The 20,648-nt window shown below is 38.5% G+C and overlaps 1 protein-coding gene and 1 long non-coding RNA gene across 4 annotated transcripts in view; both read left to right on the top strand.

The window, feature by feature from the left end:
• The first annotated feature begins 1,981 nt into the window (after positions 1 to 1,981).
• Positions 1,982 to 20,648, top strand: part of MGARP (mitochondria localized glutamic acid rich protein) — a 41,204-nt gene continuing 22,537 nt past the window's right edge. For 2 of the 3 annotated variants that reach the window (XR_012655948.1, XM_032804422.2), the window contains exons 1-4: positions 1,984 to 2,493; positions 5,161 to 5,264; positions 6,445 to 6,550; positions 11,773 to 12,003. Coding sequence is in view for 2 of the 3 variants with exons in the window: in XM_032804422.2 (XP_032660313.1) it covers positions 2,220 to 2,493; positions 5,161 to 5,264; positions 6,445 to 6,550; positions 11,773 to 12,003 (715 nt within the window). In the remaining variant the exon portion in view is untranslated. Of the gene's footprint in view, positions 2,494 to 5,160; positions 5,265 to 6,444; positions 6,551 to 11,772; positions 12,004 to 20,648 lie in introns of all 3 variants that reach the window. The other variant, XM_032804423.2, reaches the window with a different exon arrangement.
• LOC142046885 (uncharacterized) lies at positions 8,446 to 10,313 on the top strand. The gene is made up of 2 exons (XR_012655949.1): positions 8,446 to 8,494; positions 10,017 to 10,313. It is a non-coding gene; the product is annotated as an uncharacterized LOC142046885 (long non-coding RNA).

Genomic DNA, 20,648 nt, shown 5'->3' with positions numbered 1-20,648 from the left:
TTTAATCTAGTCCAGTCTTAAGAGTTGCAGTGGAAGCACTTGAAGGAGAAAGGATGCTGAGTCTCAGAGAAAACTCAAAACAACTAGAATAAAAGCTAAAGAGGTGCTAACATCAAGAAATTAATCAGACTGGATTAAAATAATTTCCCCTTTCAACTAATCAGGTTCTTATTTCCTTTAAACCTGTGTTGGCACAAATGTACTATTTTTGCAGTCAGCCACCAGGCCTTTTATGAAATTGTCAGACAAAACCTGAATTTCTGTAGGAGGAACAAACCTTTTGGGGAGTATGGTAAGGGCTTTAAGTTTGCTTGATTAATCACAGAGCAACAAAGGGTGCAGAACTATTTTGTTTCCTTTGGAGGTCATAGTTAAGGACCTGATCCTGTGGCTGTTGTTGTGTGAGAAGCTCTATTGCCTTAAATGAAGACCACTCACCCCTACTGAAAATTCCAGCAACTCCTCTGTGATTATCCAGATAGTCTCTGTTTCTTCTGTGCCCTGTTTCTTTCAATCAGATACAGGCATAGAAACCAGCAGCTGTTACCCTGTTCCTAACATACCTCTGAACTTGCCAAGACCCAAACTTGGGACACAATGTGTGACAAAGACTTGCAATATAATACTTACGTATGAAATTTAATATGCTATGGGATTCTTCTCTTTCCTAAAATAACCTTTATTTTTATGTAAATTTTCTACAAATAGAGAGGACACCACATCTGTGTGAAATGTAGGAAAATGGGACTAAAATGAGGGCTGTCACTCAAAATGAGGGACATTGGGGAAAGATGATTCTCCAGTGAAAAATCTTCAAATGAACTTCCTACTTGGGCCATTCGCAAGGGGGGCTGGATCAACCCCTAAAACTGACCATCACATGTCTTTCAGCATTCACAGAAGTCTGACCTAGCAGGGATTAATCTTGTATGCATTTTTGAGCATAGATCTAGATCACTGTTCTATTCCTTTTAACTACAGGTCAGTGTTTATGAGGCAGCATTGGTCCCTACACTAAAGTTATGGAAATAAATTTGACTTGTGCTGAAGGTGTGGAGTTCTCAAAGAGCAATAATAAAAGTTTGACTATGAGGGTTGAGAATTGGCAGTAGGGGGCCCAGCTTGAAGTTCTGCTGTGAGGAGCCGAATTGCTGGGGTTCCATTGTACTCACAGATGTGTAGAAGACACTTGGAGATAAGATGCAGTTAGGAGGAAGCTTGTTAACTCACAGCCGAGAAAACAACAAAGACACAGCCCTCCACATCTATTCGTACAACCCAAAGCTCCTCATAGCGCCGAATTGCTGGGGTTCCCTTGTACTCACAGATGTGTAGAAGACACTTGGAGATAAGATGCAGTTAGGAGGAAGCTTGTTAACTCACAGCCGAGAAAACAAAAAAGACCCCAAGTATACAAATTCCCGCCCCTGACTTTAAACAATCCAGTTCTCTGATTGGTCCTCTGGTCAGGTGTTTGGTTACCCTTTCCAGGTAAAAGAAACTTAACCCTTACCTTACCTATCTAGTTATGACAGGGGCCCAGCTTGAAGTTCTGCTGTGACAATATTTAGCTCAAGGATTGCCAGTCTGGTCTGACAGATGCTTTTGAATGGAACTTGAAATCTTTTTATTTATTAGTTATTTTTCTGAGTCTGGACCTTGCCAATACCTTGAACAAGAAATTTAGGCCTTGACAAAAAATAATTGATTACCTTTGATTTAGCTGATGGAACATAGTACTTCTCATCCTACTGTGGCCTAAATAGCAATCACAGGGTGGGAAACTTTCAAACAGTATGTTTTGCTTCTTTAGCACTGAGTGGAGAAAATTGCAGCAGAGGATTAAAATAAAGTGAGATACAAAACGGGAAAGACAGCAAAACCCTTCTTCACAATAAGAAAACCTATGGTCTTCAAGAATCCTGCATTCCTGGCTTTTAAATCAGCTAGACCCAACTAGCAAAATCCTTCATCACAAATGTGAGCAATCCCTTATGTGCTGAAGGATTTGTGTGTACCCATTACTCAGATTACAACTTTTCTTTAAACCTCTCCTCTAATCACCCCAGCCCTTTAGTTATGTAAGTGACTCCCTATGGGAGAGCTCCCACTCCCTCAGGGACTGGTAGGTCCGCACAGTCCGTGGCTCGTGACTCAGCCTTCTTGGGGTCATTTCTCGGACAGCAGAGGGCAGGGGAAGGACCTGAGGTCGGGTCAGAATGCAGGGTCCTAGTTGGAGAGGTGCGGCCTGGCCCCGGGAGGAGGAGAGTGGGCCGGGTTTGCCCTCTCTCTCCCCTCCCACTCAGGCCGAATCGCTGCCTCCTTCCCTCGCTCAATCCCGCAGCTTCGCTCGGCAGCCGGGTGAGCTCTGGCCAGTCGCTCTGTGCAGCCGCCGCAGCGCAGCCACCATGTACGTCTGCAGGGCTGCCTGGCAGGCGCTAGCCGCTCGCTTGGCCAGCGTGTCCTCCACTGCCACCCTGCTCAGAAAGCGCGGTAAGAGACAGGCGGCCGGGGAGCCGAGTGCACGGGGACGGGGCGCGGACGGGCTGGGGTAGAGGTCAGACAGCAGCGCTTGATGGGCACGGCTCCGTCAGGGCACCTGCACACCCCCGGCTGGGCAGGGCGGTGCAGTCGCGCCGGTGAAGGGCGGCCTGCGCGTGCCTGTTGTTAGAATGCCCGGGGAGAGGAGACGTGAAGGTCACAGGTGGGGAATGGAGCCCAGCCGTGGGTACGTTACAGCTCAGCCCCGCCAGCCCCCTGCCAGGTCCTGCAGAAGCAGGAACAGGCAACCGGCTCCTGGCCTGGAAGCTGCTCCTTTGACATATCTAGGTGTCGCCCGTCTCTCTCTGCACCGTTGCTGTTTGCCTGACCAAGAAGTGTTATTCAACCTTGAGTTACGGGATCCCTTTGCGCTGATTTTTATTTCTACGTCGTGCTGAACACCGGGGGTGGGGTGGGCTATTTTTTGCTGAAGAAGAAAAGGAGCGGGGGTGATACGAGTCTATATAAATGCCAACAGAGCATTGTGAGCTTGTTGTGCAATTGAAGCCAGACGTCCTCAGTAGCGCCCTACAGGGATCCTGCATGTAACCAGCTGACACAAATACAAGAGATCGCAAACAAGGTCCAACGATTTTGTGAATAATTTGGAGCATTGAATGTGGCTGGGTTGGAGTAACGAACGAGAACAGAATTTTCATTACCTTCAGCACCAAAACCTGCTGCTCCCAGCCAGCGTTGATCCGTTTAATTTGTTATTCCTGAACATTTAGACGCATTGCAATAAGCTATGTGTTTATCTGAGTGTATGTACTTACTCTGTTGGGTTATATTTGGGCCTTATAACCTTATCTTTCCCCCATATATGTTTCTAAAGTCCATGTAATGTTATCTTAGAAGAACAAAACTTGTTTTAATTTTTTAAAGGTAATGATTAGCAGTGATGACACCTCAGTGTTTGCTTAGTGAAGGAGAATAAGTGCTAAGGATACAAATTTAAGATTCAGGTATCCAAAGGTGATAGCAAAAGTTTGCTTTGAAAAATACTTTCCCCTGGTCTTCTCTAGTAATGACAAATATTTTGTGTAGAGTAACTGCTGTGTTTAAAAACAATTGGTCTATCAAAGATGACCAAGTCTCCATAAAAAACAAAACAAAACTCAGTTTATTCTTGACTTGTTTGATCTGCTGAGTCAGTGATTAAATGTGTATTCCTCCTTGTCACTCAAAAGAAAATGCATTTATATCTTTAGATTAGAATATTTTTGTTTGTTTTTTGTAATTTGAATGAAAATAGTCAAGAAGAGGCTCTGAGTAGTTTCCACACTGCAGCTTTTCTCTCTGAATATGACGATACAATTCAGTCTGGTACATAGCAGTGATGCTTTTTGAAACTTCAGGAAGTGTACAACCCGTAGCAATGCCTCTCACCCATACTGAATATTTTCATCCTAAATGTATACTTTCATATAAATAACACACAAGCCACGGTGAGAATCCCTACCTGCAGAACACTGCAGCAACTGCTGCAACAGTGCTTCATCAATATTTATGCAAAGTAAGAATATCCATCAGATTCCTGCACCAAGAGAAGAGTCAGAATAGCGTGTGATGAGACAAATGCTACTAGACATAATCTGGCATATGATGGTAATAGTTTATTATAGAATGAGGCTATTAATTCTTCTTACAGACACTGGTATGTATATAGCTGCAGAAATGACTGGACAATATACATATATTTTAAATTGCAATATACCCTACGAATATATGATTAAATTGCTGCAGGCTGGAGTCCATTTTGCCTCCCTAAATACCCCAGTTATAACTCTGATGACAGAACTGCTTTATATTTAATGAAAGATCATTCAGGAACATAACACTTAGTATACATTATTAATTTGGGGTGCCGTTACAGAGTACAGTTAAAATCTTCATTAGGTCACAGAAGTATGTATGTTTTTTTCTAAACTCTATTTGACATTTAAACTGATGTGCAGTAGAATTCCTTGGCAGGGCCTGTTGGATCTACATCTGGGTGAGCATCAAACCACCAGAATCAGACAAAAACAAACCCAGCCAACAACGCTACTGTGCCCCCATAACAAATTTCAACCACTAGTGATAACAAGGTGTAATACCCCACCCTTTCTTAACCCTTCCCAAATGCCTGAGAGAGAGGGGCCTTGCGGGGTGTTCCAGACCAGGGCTCCTTGGAGTGACCTCCAAGTTTGAGCTATTGGGACCAGGAATATGTAAATCTAAAGCCAAGGACTCCTCCCAAAGAATGCCCAGCCAGTAATCCTTCCTCTTTAAAGTGACAGGGCTGTGCGTCTGTTGATCACAACTATGGCAGAATCACACAGGGACAGAGTCATTCTCACACATAGGTATGTCCCATTTAGGGCTTTATAGCTTAAATTAATAGACAGCCAGTGCACATCATGGATCACACGTATAATGTTCTCACAGTGAGATACTCCACTTAGCAAGTGCGGAGCAACATTTAGTTAGTTAAGTACTTGCTTAATTTTCTTTGTGTTTGCCAGCTGATTTTGTTTCAGCTTTCTACAGATTCATCACTCTGCATCTCAGGTTAGATTATATTTTCTGTTATTTTATTAGCACTTTATTTTAACATTATTTTAATGTTTTATACAGCACCTCTTCGCCAGATGTCATCTGGCAGCGTCCCTGGCTCTTCTGGGGAGAACCTGATTTACTATCTGTTTGCTGGTGTGGCATGCACTGCTGGTGGATATTATGTAAGTGCCTTGTGTTTTAGGAGTATATGAAAGACACAGTTAACATCAGTGGCACGTGGTGGAGATGTAGCACAATCACGTACTCAAACATGGACTTAAAATGTGGTGAATCAAGCTCCTCTTCTCTTCCCATATTGGAGAAATGAGATGATGGGTTCTGGATAATTAAATTTCAAGTTGGCGGAGGGAAGGGATAGAAATCCCTTATCCCAAAGTGAAGCTGAATTTCTCTGTTGGAGATTCTTGAGGTGGGAATTTCACACCAAATGATGCTGTTCTACAGTGGCAGTGAGATAATGTAAAAGAGGTGAACAGAAATAGAGAGACCAAGCTTTTTCCTCTTTCTGTGTTCTTGACTAATAAGAAAACAAGTACAAAGATTACAGGCATGTCTGAACAAACCATGTTTGGGCCCAGTTCAAGACCCGTTCTTCTTTGAATAGATTACTCCTTGCGAACATATTTTTTGAAGCACGGATGTCAGACTATAACACTCCCATCTTCTAAATACTTCAGTTCTGTGAAGGTGTAGCATTTTCATGATAGAGTGATGCATTTTTTATTCCCCCTTTTCCAAAGCCAGTCTCTTCCCTCCTCCGAAGTCTTTCACGCTTTTTTTCTTCCACTTCATCTTGCTAAATCCTTCATTTGTCAGTTTCTTCCGCCACTAATTGCTGCCTCCAAAAATAACACCATCTAGTGGGTGAATGGAATCTATCACTCAAAGAGTATTCAAAAATATACTCATTTTATTATTTTCATTAGGCTTAATTTTCTACTTCAAGCATTTGGTTTATAATGATTTCTACTGCTGATTGACAAATATTTTTTATTAAATGAAGACTATTGGGTCAATTTTCACCCCTACATTTAGGGTTTATAAAGCATAAAGATTAACAGAAATATTTCCTTGTTTTTCAATATTTACCTCCAGTTCCTAAACAATGCAGTTTTGTGTGAATGTGAGGCTGACTAGTTTGTTTCCACTTTGCAAGAGAGAAATGCAAAATTTAAAACTAGAAGTTTGTATGATTAAAATTTAAAGTAGATGTATTTGTTTTTTTAATGATCTAAGGTGACCTTTCAACATAGGGAAGAACACTTGGTTAACATAGGATATTTAACAACTCTTTAGTAGTAGAGCTTGGAAATAAGTGCAGGTATGTAATTTTATTTTCAGGCCTACAGAACAGTCACGTCAGACAAAAAGAGGTACAACGAACGTATTCACGCAATTCAGCAGAGCAATACAGCTGAGTGGAAACCAAAACCCTGGCCACCCCAGCGTAAGTTGTGGTGTTTTTGTTTTGTTCTAGTTTTTACCACATTTCTTTCAGCACACAAGAATTCTACAAGAAATGGAGTTTATTTCTAGACTAGACAGTCAGACCTTTACCCTACTTTGTCTCCCCCACAGTCCATAGCTTTTTATGTGCTTTATCAGTTTAAATCATTTTGCTGCTGTTTAAATTGCAGAGAAAAAAAAAACGTAATGAGAAGACAGTGAATCCGGTAGGTACCCAATCAGAAGAAATCCATTCGAAAGGAAATGGTTAATAGACAAACCAGTAATAGCAGATTGGGTGATAGAACTTGATGACTGAAAGCTTAATTAAACTTGACTAAATGAATAATGCAGTCAAAACCAGTTCTGTCTTTTGGTTTATTTGTGAAGCGAAATTATATCTTTGTCCTGGTCAACAGTTTGGCTCCAGGCCATGCATTAGTGAACACAATTGCTGCACAGTCCAGTCTCAGCAGGCTGGGGAGAAGGACATTTTGTTTAAGTTTTCAAAATAGTGTGTATAAAACCCATTTCTTCCTCTTGCCCTCCCGCCTCCCAAGCATTGGCTTAGTTTAATGTGAAGATTAACTGACATAATTTAAATTTACAGCCAATTAAATGAACTAGAGGATTGCAGAGCTCTGTTAGGTTGAGCAGAGACATCATTAGCCCAAATACTCATGATGGAATCTTCTTGTTCTTTAACATTATTATTGTAGAGAAGTTTACAGTCTTTTTTTAATTAATCAGTTAGTCTAATATAGATGAAAAACTGTTTTTCCACTGGTGTGTACTTGACCCATATTTATATGTGCTGTTTCAGATATTGGTCTATTTGTACGTGCCAGAGTTCACACAATGTGTATGGCAACCTAACACTACTACAATAAAAAAAAAAAAAAGGTGGAGAAGGAAATTAGGCTAATAATGACCTGAGGGTTTAAAATGCATTAAATGCAGTTACACTATGAAAAGTAACTGTAAAATGGCATTGTAGGGATCCATATTAGGGTGACTGGATGTCCCTATTTTATAGGGACAGTCCCGATTTTTGGGTCTTTTTCTTATATAGGCTCCTATTACCCCACCCCCACCCCCAGTCCCGATTTTTCACACTTGCTGTCTGGTCACCCTAATCCAGATATATATGTATTGCTTCAAGTGCCAAATCAAATGGGCTCAGTTCACAAATAGAGATGGCACTTAGCTGGTGTATGTGATTTTATGGCTAAAGTTTGCTGAATACAACTGAATACATACAGGGAGCATATTTCTAGAATAAGAAAGCACCATCTTTAAAGTCCTATTTCAGAACAGAGGCATACTTGAAACTGATTGCTTCTGTAAAGGTTGATTCCCCTCTTGAATTGTACTGGATTGCTATTACTTTTGTGAGGGAAAGTTATATCATGCTTCCTTCACTAGTTCTAAAGTTTAAGATTGAAGGATTTTAACACTCCTCTTATAAATGATAAAATATGTATATTTCTTTCCTATTCTTAAACAGCTGGAAATTGTAAGTTTTTAAATTTCCTCTTTAGGTGTTAGGACTTGTTAGTTTAAATACAAAAAGCAAACGAATACTGACTACCCCTTCCCAAAATGTAATTCTTTTTATTTGATAAATGTGTGAGACTTTAAAATACTTCTGTGATGAGACCAAAAAGAGATGTTGCCTTTTCCTGACATTGGCCTACGCAGTACAATATTGGGATGGTCTTAGAGTAATCCTATCTTGAAGAGCCTGATATTTGTAGAGAGGGGTAGACAGTCTACCAGTGGCAAGTAGAACTTCATGAGGTAGTTAATTGGATTCTTTCTCTGAGGATTTGATCTTACAAGGTGCTGAGGTTTGTGGCCCTAATCTAGCAGAGCATGCGTGTGCTTAACTTTCAGCTTGAGTGTGATCCCACTGGAATGAATGGGCCCACTTGCATGCTTAAAGGTAAGCATGTATTTATGTGTTTTGTTGGACTGGGGTCAGAGTACTCTATACCATGTAGGATCAAGCCTTTATTTTGTCTGTCCACCAGCCCTCCAGCCCTCTGCTTTAATGACCATGCCTGTTAATTTATTAACTTACATTCTGAAACCTCTCTCCAACCTCCTTCCCAGGATCAGACTCCTGACTCTGAATGTCAGTCTTGCAGTCTTCACTTTTAATTCAGCATTTGAATATCTGTAACCTCAATTTATAATACAAATCCACTGTTGAATCAGCTCTCACATTTCTACCCTTTCTGTAGCTTTTAAAATTCTTCCTCCTCTTCAATCCCCACCACCCAAAATTCTCCTTCAACATTCCCTAAACTGGCTTCTGTTTGCTTCTATCTTAGAATCCCTTAGATTAACATTTTTCATTTTCTCAAAAGCACAAATGTCTTTGCTCTCTCTTATTTTTTTCTTCTATGTATAGTCCTAATCCTGTATTTAGCATATGTCTCATCATAGAGCAGTGCTACATGGCTTCCCCTCCCTTCCTCCACAGAATCAGTGCTCACAACTTCTCCACCCCCACCTCCTTTGAGTGCAGTTAGTCATCATACTTATTTTTCACAGTGCTTGTTGTGGAAATAACTAATTAGAGAACTGGTGAACCTGCCACTCAGAAGAACATAAAATCTAACCCTTTAATGCTACAGGTAGTGACTTATTTGAGAAATTTCTGAATTTTTGGGCATGTTGAGGAACAGTACTAAACAGTGGACAGAGATAAACACACCCCAGTACACTCTCTTAGCATGATACAGATAAGAGTTATATTTACTTACTAATATTAATGTAACACAGAGGAGGCAACCATATGGCTAGAAAGATTGGAATTTACAACTAGGGAATAGATGATTAGGTTAGAGGGAGAATTTCCTTCACTTTCTGCCAGTCATGTGTCTTTCCTTTCCTTAAAGTAACCAATATCATTTTCCCTGTTAAATGTTTTTTCTGCAAAATACTTAATTCTCAGAAGGCACACAGCCCTTCCAAAAATAATTTATACAAAAGAACTACAGCATACAGCAACTGGAAGTGGTCAAAAAAGGGAGAAATATCAAATGCTTTTTTTCAAGTTCATATTTAATTTGGTTATTTGAAAACTTCAGAAATTGCAACCAGCTCTAATAGCAAAACTTTTAAACTCCTGTTGATCTAAGAACCAGACTTTAACAAACACAGAATGTAATAGAGACTTTAAAAATCTACTGGGAGGAGCACAAATAGAAATAGTGGTGGAAAATCTTAGGGAATTATCTTTTTGTAAAGTGAATGTTTGCTGCAACAGAGTACACTTAATGTTTTATCCTTTGAGTGCATGTATTTGCTTATGTGTCCTCCTTTCTTGTTCTATTGTGTCCCCGTCTTCAAACTTGTTTCTGATCTGCTTTTTAGTGGTAATTTTCTCTTAATTTAACTTTTAATTGTAAAAGCTGATTCAGCCTTTCTAATCACTACTCTGCTTTTACACTTTCCAGAATAAAATACAAGGGAAATCTGTCTTTCCAAACCTGAGGATGTAAAATACAAACAAAGGGATAATCCTTCACCATTGCATACCTCGCAGCTTACCTTGGGATGACTTTATGCCTTCTACTGTAAAACTTCACACTTGTGAGACTTAAAAAATACTATCTTTACATTTGCAAGGCCAAACCATATTGAGCTACTGAATATATCCTGTAGAAGGCAACTTTGAGATTTTTAAGGAGCTGGCTTTTTTGAATGAATGCACTTGTATATTTGACTGTCCAATAAAGTGTACTGAATGTTGAGCTTACCTGTTATTCTGGTCTTTGTATGATAAAGCTTAGTTTGTTGGAAAGATACTAAGGGACACTTAAAGGGACACAGTCAGGTAACTTCATCCTATTTAGAGTTTTTGTTTTGTTTTTTAACCAATGGAATCAGATTTTGTTTTGAGTTTAAACCCAAACAATGCAGCCCTGTGCTAGTGCATGAGAACCAGGGAGTGAAACTGACTGGTCAGTTTCATCCCCCCTGCCCCCATCTATTTGCATTCTCCTGAGTGAAATGTAAAAAGTAAGGAAATGGCATATGGCCCTCCCTTTTAATCCAAAGTACTAACACTTTTTAAAACAGGATTATTTTTTTAGCCTGACAATGTCTCTTGAAGCTTTTTTATTTTCTCTCTCTCTTCCTGCCTGCAACTGTTATACGACTCTTCCCAGTTCTGTTTTTCACCTGGTGAATTTGGTGTGAGGGGTAACTAACAATGAATACATGGCATACTGTTTCATTTTGCAAACTTGTGTGATGTTTGTGTGGTTTTAATGCATCTGTGTGTGTGGTTCTTTGCATGCCCTCTTACCTTGGACTGTATTCATTTTAATTATGTTTTTGAATCCCACTTGAGTCTGAACTAGTTCATTGTCATGAGATAACATGGGGTTTCACTGCTTCTCAACAATTTTATACACAGAGATGCAGGCAAACCTCAAACAGAGAGAGCTCAGGTTTGCAAACAAGAAAATGATCAGTCGTAAGTGGCTGCATGCATCTCCAGTGTCTCTGGATGATCAACTATGGTTTAGTGTTTACAGACTGTTTCCCTATTTTATATACCTAGTTTTTTAATAAGTGTCTTCTGTTTTTTTTGTTTCTGTCCCGTATATAGAGAGAGTGGGCTTTACTTTCCTTAATTATTTATGAATGCCGTTACTCTTGAACTGCAACTCTGACATGGTGCTAAACTGCATAAGAGCTTCTAAGCAGGACAGTTAATGTGTTGTATTCCATGTTTAGATAATTTCATCAGTGAGTATAACTGGAATGTGGACTCTGATCCTACTCCCAAAGAAGTCAATATCCATTTTGCTATTGAGTCCTTCAATGAGAACCAGTTTGGACCCATAAATCTTACATCCCTCTGGCATGGTTTCTGAAGCACTTTGTTTGCGTGCACTCATTCTATTATTTTCTTTGTTGTCAACCACTTGCTTTAAGCCATATTTTCCTTTCCATTATAGTGACATGGTAGTAAAGCTAAGCTAATGATTGAGAATATGGCTTAATGACATTTTAAACATTATCTGATGTGGGGACCATAACTTTGAGTTCTTTGACTTTTATATGGAAAATCTCAACCACGAAACAAACAGTTTTTTTCATTGTACGTTTAAATGAGATGGTGAAAGCAATTAGTGAACTTGTTTTCCTGTTGCATGCATACACTTTACTCTTGCTTTATTGTATTAACTAAATCCTTAAAAGGTGATGAACTGGAGACAGCTGAAGACACTGAAGCAAGTGAGCAGGCCACAGAGGCACCTACAGAAGAGGCTGAAGCACTGACTGCTGATGAATCTACAGAACAGAATGAGAGATCTATGGTATCCACAGAAGCTGAAGGGGAAAAAGAATCACCAGTTGCAGATGCATCCTCTGCTGTGGAGGAAGCACAGCAGGAAGCCACTGCTAGCTTGGAGGCTGCCCAAGTGCAAGGTTAATTCATTATTATTTTTTTTAAAACAAAGACAAAAATCTTTTACTCCAGGGAGTTCTACACTGTTTGCAACAAATTGTATAGTATTCCTAGTGGAATTAACCTGCAATGAAAACTAATTCCACCATCTGCTTGACAAATCATGAGCTTTAAGTTAATTGTACTCTCAAGAACTGTACTACAGTAATCTTTTTTTCCTAAAAGCATAGCACCTCTGGCACTAAAGTTGGCACTTAAGACCATGAGAATGAATGGTCCTTACTACTTCTACATCCCATGTCTCTTCCACATGTTTTTAAAGTAACACTGGCAAATAGAATGACAAGAATACACGTGTGTTAGTGCCCCCTCATAAGGAATTTTTACAGATCCAGACTAACACGTCTACCCCTCGGATACTTAACTGTCAGTTTGATGGTCATATTTTACAGTGCAGTAAAAAAAATCAGAATTAGGTATTTAATACGGCTTTGCTGCAGATGGCAAAAAAGGGTTTGTTGGAGGCTATTGTGGTAAACGTCTTTCCCAAATCTGGACCTTAGCATACAAAATCTGGGTCTCTAATTGGTCCTCTGGTCAGGTGTTTGGTTCCCCCTTTGTTCACCCTTTACAGGTAAAAGAAAATTAACCCTTACCTATCTGCTTATGACAGCTATTTGTCTAGTTATGTCTCAAGTCTTCTGAAGCTTTTCCCTGTTTGGGACATAGTAGTTTTTCACTTAATAAATTTTTTTTCATTATCATAAAAGCAATATAAAAGCAAACCTATAAGTACATTGTTGAAATGCAATTTTTTAAAATTGAGACTTTATTTAAAGAGTACACAAATCATCTGAATTGATTTTAGTAATATAAATCTTGTGACTGGGCTGGAAATACAGAGCATCCATTCATCATGTTTTTCCAGAAAGGAACAGCTAATATCAGTAGGGAGACATAAAGGAATCATGATTTCATGGTGGATCGGAAAGTAACATCCACTTAAATCCAAGATCTTTTGTAAAAAACAGACATATGCACTTGATCTGCTGTGCAGTGTCTCAGTTCCTGTCTTGTAGGGAAGAATTTTTTTTTTCTTTTTAGTCTTTAGTGTGACTGTAACGTGGATGAAAAATACATCGATACAGCTTTCAATATGATTTACAGTGTAGTCTAGGAATTTCTTGGGTGGACAGGAGAAGTGAGTATTAATGTACTGTTCCTGGAATGTACCTTGTACTGTGAGTATGCATGATACTACTTCAGCCAAATGAGCTAGCATCAGTCTAAGGAATATATTAAAGCAGATTTTAGAGGTTTTTAAAAAATGACTGTAATGTTGTCAATTGTCAGTTGTGGTGATTTGAAATGGACTTTTAGTAATGACTATGAAAAACCCTCCATAAATTAGGTGTATTGGCTAAGTCTTGCATTCACAATACTGAAGTGACTAGTATAACACCAGAGCTACCTCCAGCCTTGCTATAGGCAGACACAACTTCATTTGACCTCGTAAGTTGCATCTGCTTACCCAAGTTGGCTCACAGAGCATTTTTTACTGGCAAACAGAATGCTGAGTTTGTGTGTGTCAACTGCCTGTTACTAAATAAACCAGGGAGGTACATTTTGCACAGGATTTCAAATTGCAGACTTCTGTAAAATCTCTGGATCTGCTTGGTTTCTTCTTTCATGTTTAAAGAGTTTCTACAGACAACTGTTTGCAAAGCAATCAGTTATGAAGTATATGTATAGAGTAATAAATGTAGTTTAAAACAACAAAGCAGTCTTCTATTATTCATTCATATTCAGTTCAGTGGGGTAGTCAAACTCTGAAAATAATTGTGTACTGTTAGGTGTTACCTGTGTCACTGGTGGCTTGTCTTTACGTTTTTTTCTCATCTGATGGATATGTCTGAATGATTCTTACATTCTGCATATGAAGTAGCAAGTTAAGGAACTTATAAAGCAGAATTAAAGAATGGCAGAGAATCTTTCAAAATCTCCATTGCTATACAATCCTAGCAGACAGCTATTCTAATTCTGTGGGAAATACAGTCCAACCTATAATAATGCAGGCAGACTAGAGCTCCAGACACATAGGGTTCAGCAAAATATTTGCACAGCTCTTCTTAGAAGTTGTATAACATTTCCCCCCCCCTTTTAGCCAATGCCCTGTCTTATTGCAGAAAAATTACAGAACTTCTCTTAAGACTCTTCTGCTGTTTCCTTTATCTGGATGCAGTTCATACATTTTCCTGTTTTACCTACCTCTGTATAGCTGTAGCCATCTTAAATCCTGTGTAATTGCCACTGTACTATAGATGTGGAAGCTAAGATCCAGGTACCTTTCTGGGAGGCATAGTTCTCTAGTGAATGTGGCATGAGACTGGAATTTGATGGTCTAATTGTGGACATAGTAATTTTGGGTTCCTCATGGTGTGTTATGAGACCTACTTAAATGTTTAAGTACTATGTAAGTGCAAATTATTATTGAAGTTGATCAGAGGCAGGTACAGTATTCTTGACGTGCAGCCCTATGTTTTTCAAGAGGCCTAAAGTGGAACAGTACCAATGCCAACCCTGCCTTCCAAATGTTTGATTTAGAGGGACTCTGAGATTTTGTTTAATTTTGAAAAAATGTAATGTTTTTGCAAGGTTTTCAGAACTTGGGGAGTGAAATTGCATGAACCAAACAACCAAACAAAAAAGCCTTTCACCATTTTCAGCCAACTCTCTGCTAAACTCTGATCACAGAATATTACATGGTAGCAGAATGTTTAGCTCACCACCATGTACTTACACTCCCCATGAATAGTGTCATGTTCTCATAGAAGGGTATATCTTGTCCAGTGTAGCAACTGCCTGTCCCCTCTTGAATCTGACACATGATGATCTTTACCTTTACTATAATTTGGCACTGATGCACCAATAGAGACCAGTTTTACCTGCATACTATTAGATAATGCCAAACTCTACTGGTCACTATGTAGAGTCTCAGCCAATATAGCTGAACTATATACTGGATCACAAGCATATTCAGTGGTTAAATATTAGTTTCTTCTTTGAGTACATAACATGAAATTGTATGAAAACTGAAATTCCCTCTTTCCTGGCAGAAAATACAGAAAGCACTGATTCCTTATTTGAAATGATACAAGGAGAAAGTATTCTAACTCATGTTGACAGCTGTCAATTTCAAACAGATCTCTGATCAAGGACTGGATAATGATGCTATTTTTCAAGCAACTTACCTTCCGTAAACAAACACTTTGCATTTTTTTAAATTAATTTTTCTTTTGCTTTATCAAACAACTTCTGGTAACGCCATCCTCTGCAGTGTTTAATGTAGCCTCTTTGTTTAAAAACAATCAACTTAGGTCTTGACAAGCTTTCACAGAGTTAAATATAGCAGTATTTTCCTTTCAAATGTTTAGGTGTCTACTACTGATAATGAAAAGGCAGACCTACTAAAATACTTGCATTTTTAAAAATTAAGAAGTACTCTTTTCAAAGCTTGTGTTTGGTATCTTGACATGCCTCCTGCATAATGTTGCAAGTATTTTTTCTAGAAGGTTAAATACAAACAAACTTTCACTACTTACCATGGAATAAATCAAGTTCTTTTGCCACATAATTGGAAATATACAGAATCCAGCTCATGAATATCCATCTTTTATTCCAGGGTGTAAAAAGGGATATTTAAGAGGCTAGATTCAACTGATTAGGATAATAACTATTTTACCAAGTAAATCAAAGCAGGTTACTAGTCAGAATTCTCTCCACACCCCCAATGTAACCCTTCACTGGTACCTGTGATACATGGAGATTGGACAGGCAGTCTGTATATTTACAAGAAAACTGTGAAATATATTGCCTCTAATTTCATATTGTCAAGTGTTGCTTTCTCTGGCCCAGTCCAGCAAACAGTTCTGGCCACAGTGAAGAGCTGATTCTGTTTCATTTAAATCAATGAGAGCAGGATGAGGGCCTTAGTTCCACTGAAGTCAAGAGGAATCTTTTGGGGTCTGGACCTAACGTTTTAAAGATGCCACGATCGCTGCCTCCATGTTACTCTTCTGAGACTGAAGGTTACTCTGAACTCCAGTTTCCTGCATCACAATGGCTGATCATAGAAGTTGAGCTATCAAAGTGCCATATTGTTGTTTGAAACTTGCTGTATCCGTCTATATTACAGTTCATGCATTAGGTGTTCAGAGCCCATTAGTCCTGGGGTATAGGTATTAAACAATGCATGAACTGATAGGACACCATTTGTACTAAGAGTCTCCTTATTAATGAGAGCATTTGGACTGCTTTTATGCAATAAATATTTACTTCCACTCTGGTATTAATAGCACAGGAGCAGAAACATGTTTTTTTAACTCAGAACAGACATTAGTTACTATGTGTTTTAGGCTTTGACATGCCTACTTCCTTCCCATTATTTATATGTAGATTCAGAGTCAAATAACTAATGTCGGCACAGCTGCTAGTAGGCATACCCATTTAGCACCACTTTTATTGGCAGATAGTACAAAGCTGTTCCATATATTTAATGTGATGGCATAAAGAAAAATTATTATCTAGCACTCTTCATCAGTGGATCTCTAAACTTTATTTTTTAAATCAAAATCCTGATTCTTAAACAGATTGAAGAGAAACATAAACTGAAAACCACATATACAGTGTGCTGGGCTTTAGGATAACTTATTAAAGTAGCTAACTAAAATGTACACTTGAGTACTTTCACTGTGAAACACAACTGCAAAAAATTGACAAATAAAAAGTGTTTTTTCTTATACTTTGTTCTTGGCTGCTGTTGCAGACCTACGTAAGAGGTCTTAACCTGACTTCCTGATCTTGCACGGAATTGTAATACTGTGTTTCAGGCTTCTCAGTTTGTTACCATAGAAATGATTATGATATCTGTAACTAAGTATTATTAGGACAGCTCTCAATCTAGGATCAATTGGGAGGACAAGATTGGCTATGGGGCAGGAAATGCTTGAGAGCATATGTCTAAAAATTAGCAAAAGTGGCAAAGGTAAACTACAAAAGCTAAATGTTTTAATCTGAATTTACCTGTTAAGATTGAGCACTGTTATGTTCTTGAAAGGTGACTACCTAAGAGTTTTAAATATCATATGGGCTGTAGGCTTTGCCGTATGTCAAAGTGCTTGAACTGGATGAGGGGAGGCTTATAGGTAGTTATACTATACTCTCTCTTACTTTCATTGAATGAAAATAGGAGGAAAAATTCTAAGAATTGCTTAACATAATTATTTGTACAGCATGCAAAATATTTATGAAAGTATAAATATGTTATAAATACATACTCTTATGTTTCCTTCCAATTTGAGTGCAGTTTAATTATAACTTACTGAAAATATTGCCCAACACTTCTTGTTTATATACTTGTTCTTGTTCTCTATGTGCTTTGTGCTATTGAGAAATGGTAGAGCTAATGATGGCAGCAGCAAAACCATTTCCCCTGGAACAGGCTTTTTGCAGAATTTGTGAGTTCAAAAGCAGTAAATTAGGCCAGTAGTTCTCAACCAGCGGCACGTGTACCCCATGGGGTACACAGAGATATTCTGGGGGTACATCAACTCATCTAGATATTTGCCTGGTTTTACAACAGGCTATATAAAAAGCACTAGGGAAGTCAGTACAAACTAAAATGTCATACAATGGCTTGTTTATACTGCTCTATATACTGTACACTGTATACGTATATAAGCACAATATTTATATTCCAATTGATTTATTTTATATGTGGTAAAAATGAGAAAGTAAGCAATTTGTCAGTAACAGCATGCTGTGACACTTTTGTATGTTTTTCTGATTTTGTAAGCAAGTAGTTTTTAAGTGAGGTGAAACTTGGGGTTAGTCAGGACAAATCAGACTCCTGAAAGAGGTACGGTAGTCTGGAAAAGTTGAGAGCCACTGAATTAGACAATGAATGTGATTTAATTTTCAATCTTGCTAACCTTTATGTAAGGACTCTGTTGTCAGTTTGGTGTTTCAAGTATTGTCTTGTCATGAAGAGGTTTAGGGAGGGTGAGGAAAATGGATTTGGAGAGGATTAGTGTGTGAATGTGCCAGTGTTTTCCATGTTAAATGTTTGTGCACTGATTCCATTCAAAGCAACGGGGCTAGACTGCACTAGGCAGGAGGGTCACTGCTTTTTGTAGTAAGGTTCAGCAAAATCTCTGTATACAATGGCCCAAAAAACCTATCTGAGTAGAATGTTATCCTTTTGTCTGGTGTGATGTCAACCCCGTGCTCATGTCCACCTTTGTTTTAATGTCGATCCTAATAATGGGAAAAGGATGAACTGGCATTTGAGAATTGCTTGAAGAATGCTAGTTGATGAAACTATTGATGTCTTTCATAGAAATTAAAAAAAAACCTCAGTCTACTCAATAGAATGATGATATGATGTGTCTTCCTAATCAGGTGAGTGTGACCTGGGGGAAAAGCCACTTGCCTGCCCTTTGGGATCTCTTCCACATTGGATGTTATGGTGAGAGGCAGAAAGGGCTCTGGACTGGGACTCAGGAGACCTAGGGTCAATTCCTGCTGTCTGACCTTGGGCAAGTTACTTCTCTCTGTGCCTCTCTCTTTCCTCCCGCCAAAAGGTCTTGTCCAGGCAGATTGTGAACTCTTCAGGACAGGGACTGGCATTTACTATTTGTACAGTCACACCAAGATCTCAGATGAGGCCTCTAGGTGTTACTGTAGCACAAATAATAAAGAAAAAGAAGACCAAATATTCACCTCTTCGCGGCACTTTTCTGTTTTTAAGCTCTCTCTTTCTCAGGTACCCCCTCTCGTCTCTTGCCACCTTCATACTCTATCTGTGTTACTGCAATACACTGACCGCTGCTTACCTATTTCTTTTCTCTCTTTCCCTTGTAGTTGAGCCACTGAGTAATAGTGCTCGTAGTATAACCAAGTTCCAAATCCTTGGGGAGGACTCTAGGGAAAGCTTTTTTAAACAGAGGGCTTGTTAGAATCTGAAGTTATAAGTTGGGTGAATGGTGGCCCAGAACTGAACAGATCTCAGAAAAGGATGATATAATCGAAAGTGAGAAGGGTCAGAGAGAAGCAATAAAAATATTAAATGTATGGGGAAAACCATATGTGAGGAAAGATTAAAAAGGCTAAAACTTTCTGGTTTAAAGAGAAGACAATAGGCAGTACCACAATAGTGGTATAAAAACATGACTTGTATAAAGATGGTTGCTTGGGTGCTTCTATTTATCTTTTCTTATAAGAAAAGAACAAGGGGACAGGCAGTGAAATTAAAAGACAATAATTTAATGCAGAGGAAATAGCTTTACAAAATGATTTAGCAGGTGAAACTCCTGACCATTAATCATACTGAGACAAATGGCTTATAATTAATGATAAAATGATCATCAGCAGTTACATTTATCTAGGCTAATGAAATTATAAAAGATATAGACTCTCCTGCCAAGACTGAGCCTGGGATAATTGTACTATTTTAAAGGATAAAAAACAGTTTTATACTGGATGAACCTAAACTCTGCTAATGTCTACCTTACAGTGAACAGTACATGGGCTACATCTAGGGACTATATTGCACTGCAAGTTATTAGTCACTAAGGTATATTAGTGGGGAATATTAGTGATGCTACTCTTTGGACATTGTTAAAACCAATTATTTTCTGCTCATTTCTAGTGGCTGTTCAAATGCAAGTTAAAATCCCATGATATTTCTTCTAAATAATTGGGGGAACATACTTGGGGCCAACATTTCTCCTTGCAGTAAATGTTATTTTCAAAACTGCATGGGAGCTACTGTAACAAGTGCACATGGATTGCTCCTTTGGAAACAGTCACCACATTAGTATAATTCAGTGGATTCATCTGTATATCTTGAGTCTGACTGGTACTATAGAAAATAAATGTGTCTTGGTGGTAGGGGAAGTACGGTATAAAAACTGCTGAAAGATTTCATAAATCCTATTATTTCTTACTGACCACTTGCATATGTAAACTATGTAACATTAACTTGATTGTTAGTGCCACATGAATTTTAGTTAATATTTTTAGATATGAAGTTGTCGGTAATTGATCAGAAATAGACCACTGTAGAAAACATCTTATTAAAACAAGAATAGCAAAGATGTGAGTTGGCTCTCATATTTCTATAAAACATAACAAACCTAAAAACCTGAGTTCCTAACAATGAAAACACTTCCTACTTTTACTAAATTTGTGATCATAATATGCATTTTCACCAATAACATTAAACTACGCTTGTCAAATTAATAAAGTATCTCTTACAATGCTGTATCCTTGGGTTTTTAATTGCTCACTTGCTAACACAAAATTCACCCATTTGCCATGGGTCTTCTAGTCATTCATGCGAATGAAGGAGGGCTGTGTATGTGTGTGGGAGCTAATGACCTATTTTAGGGACTAATAACATGCAGGATGTTTGCTTGGAAAACCAATTTCATTGTTACACAGGGATTTAGAAATACAAACTTTTAAAAATACAAATTCCTTGCTTGTTATTTTCAAATGTACTTCTAAACTGTTGGAGTTATGATCCAGAGATATTTGTCTCTGGGGTGGAACCTTTTATCAAGTTTCTGTTCGGAAGGTTTATGGATGAATTATAAAAGAAAAG

The sequence above is a fragment of the Chelonoidis abingdonii genome, chromosome 5, assembly GCF_003597395.2.
Source record: "Chelonoidis abingdonii isolate Lonesome George chromosome 5, CheloAbing_2.0, whole genome shotgun sequence".
NCBI classification, from domain to species: domain Eukaryota; kingdom Metazoa; phylum Chordata; order Testudines; family Testudinidae; genus Chelonoidis; species Chelonoidis abingdonii.
The sequence above is the reverse complement of the archived record's forward strand: the minus strand, read 5'-3'. Positions and strand labels throughout refer to the sequence as shown.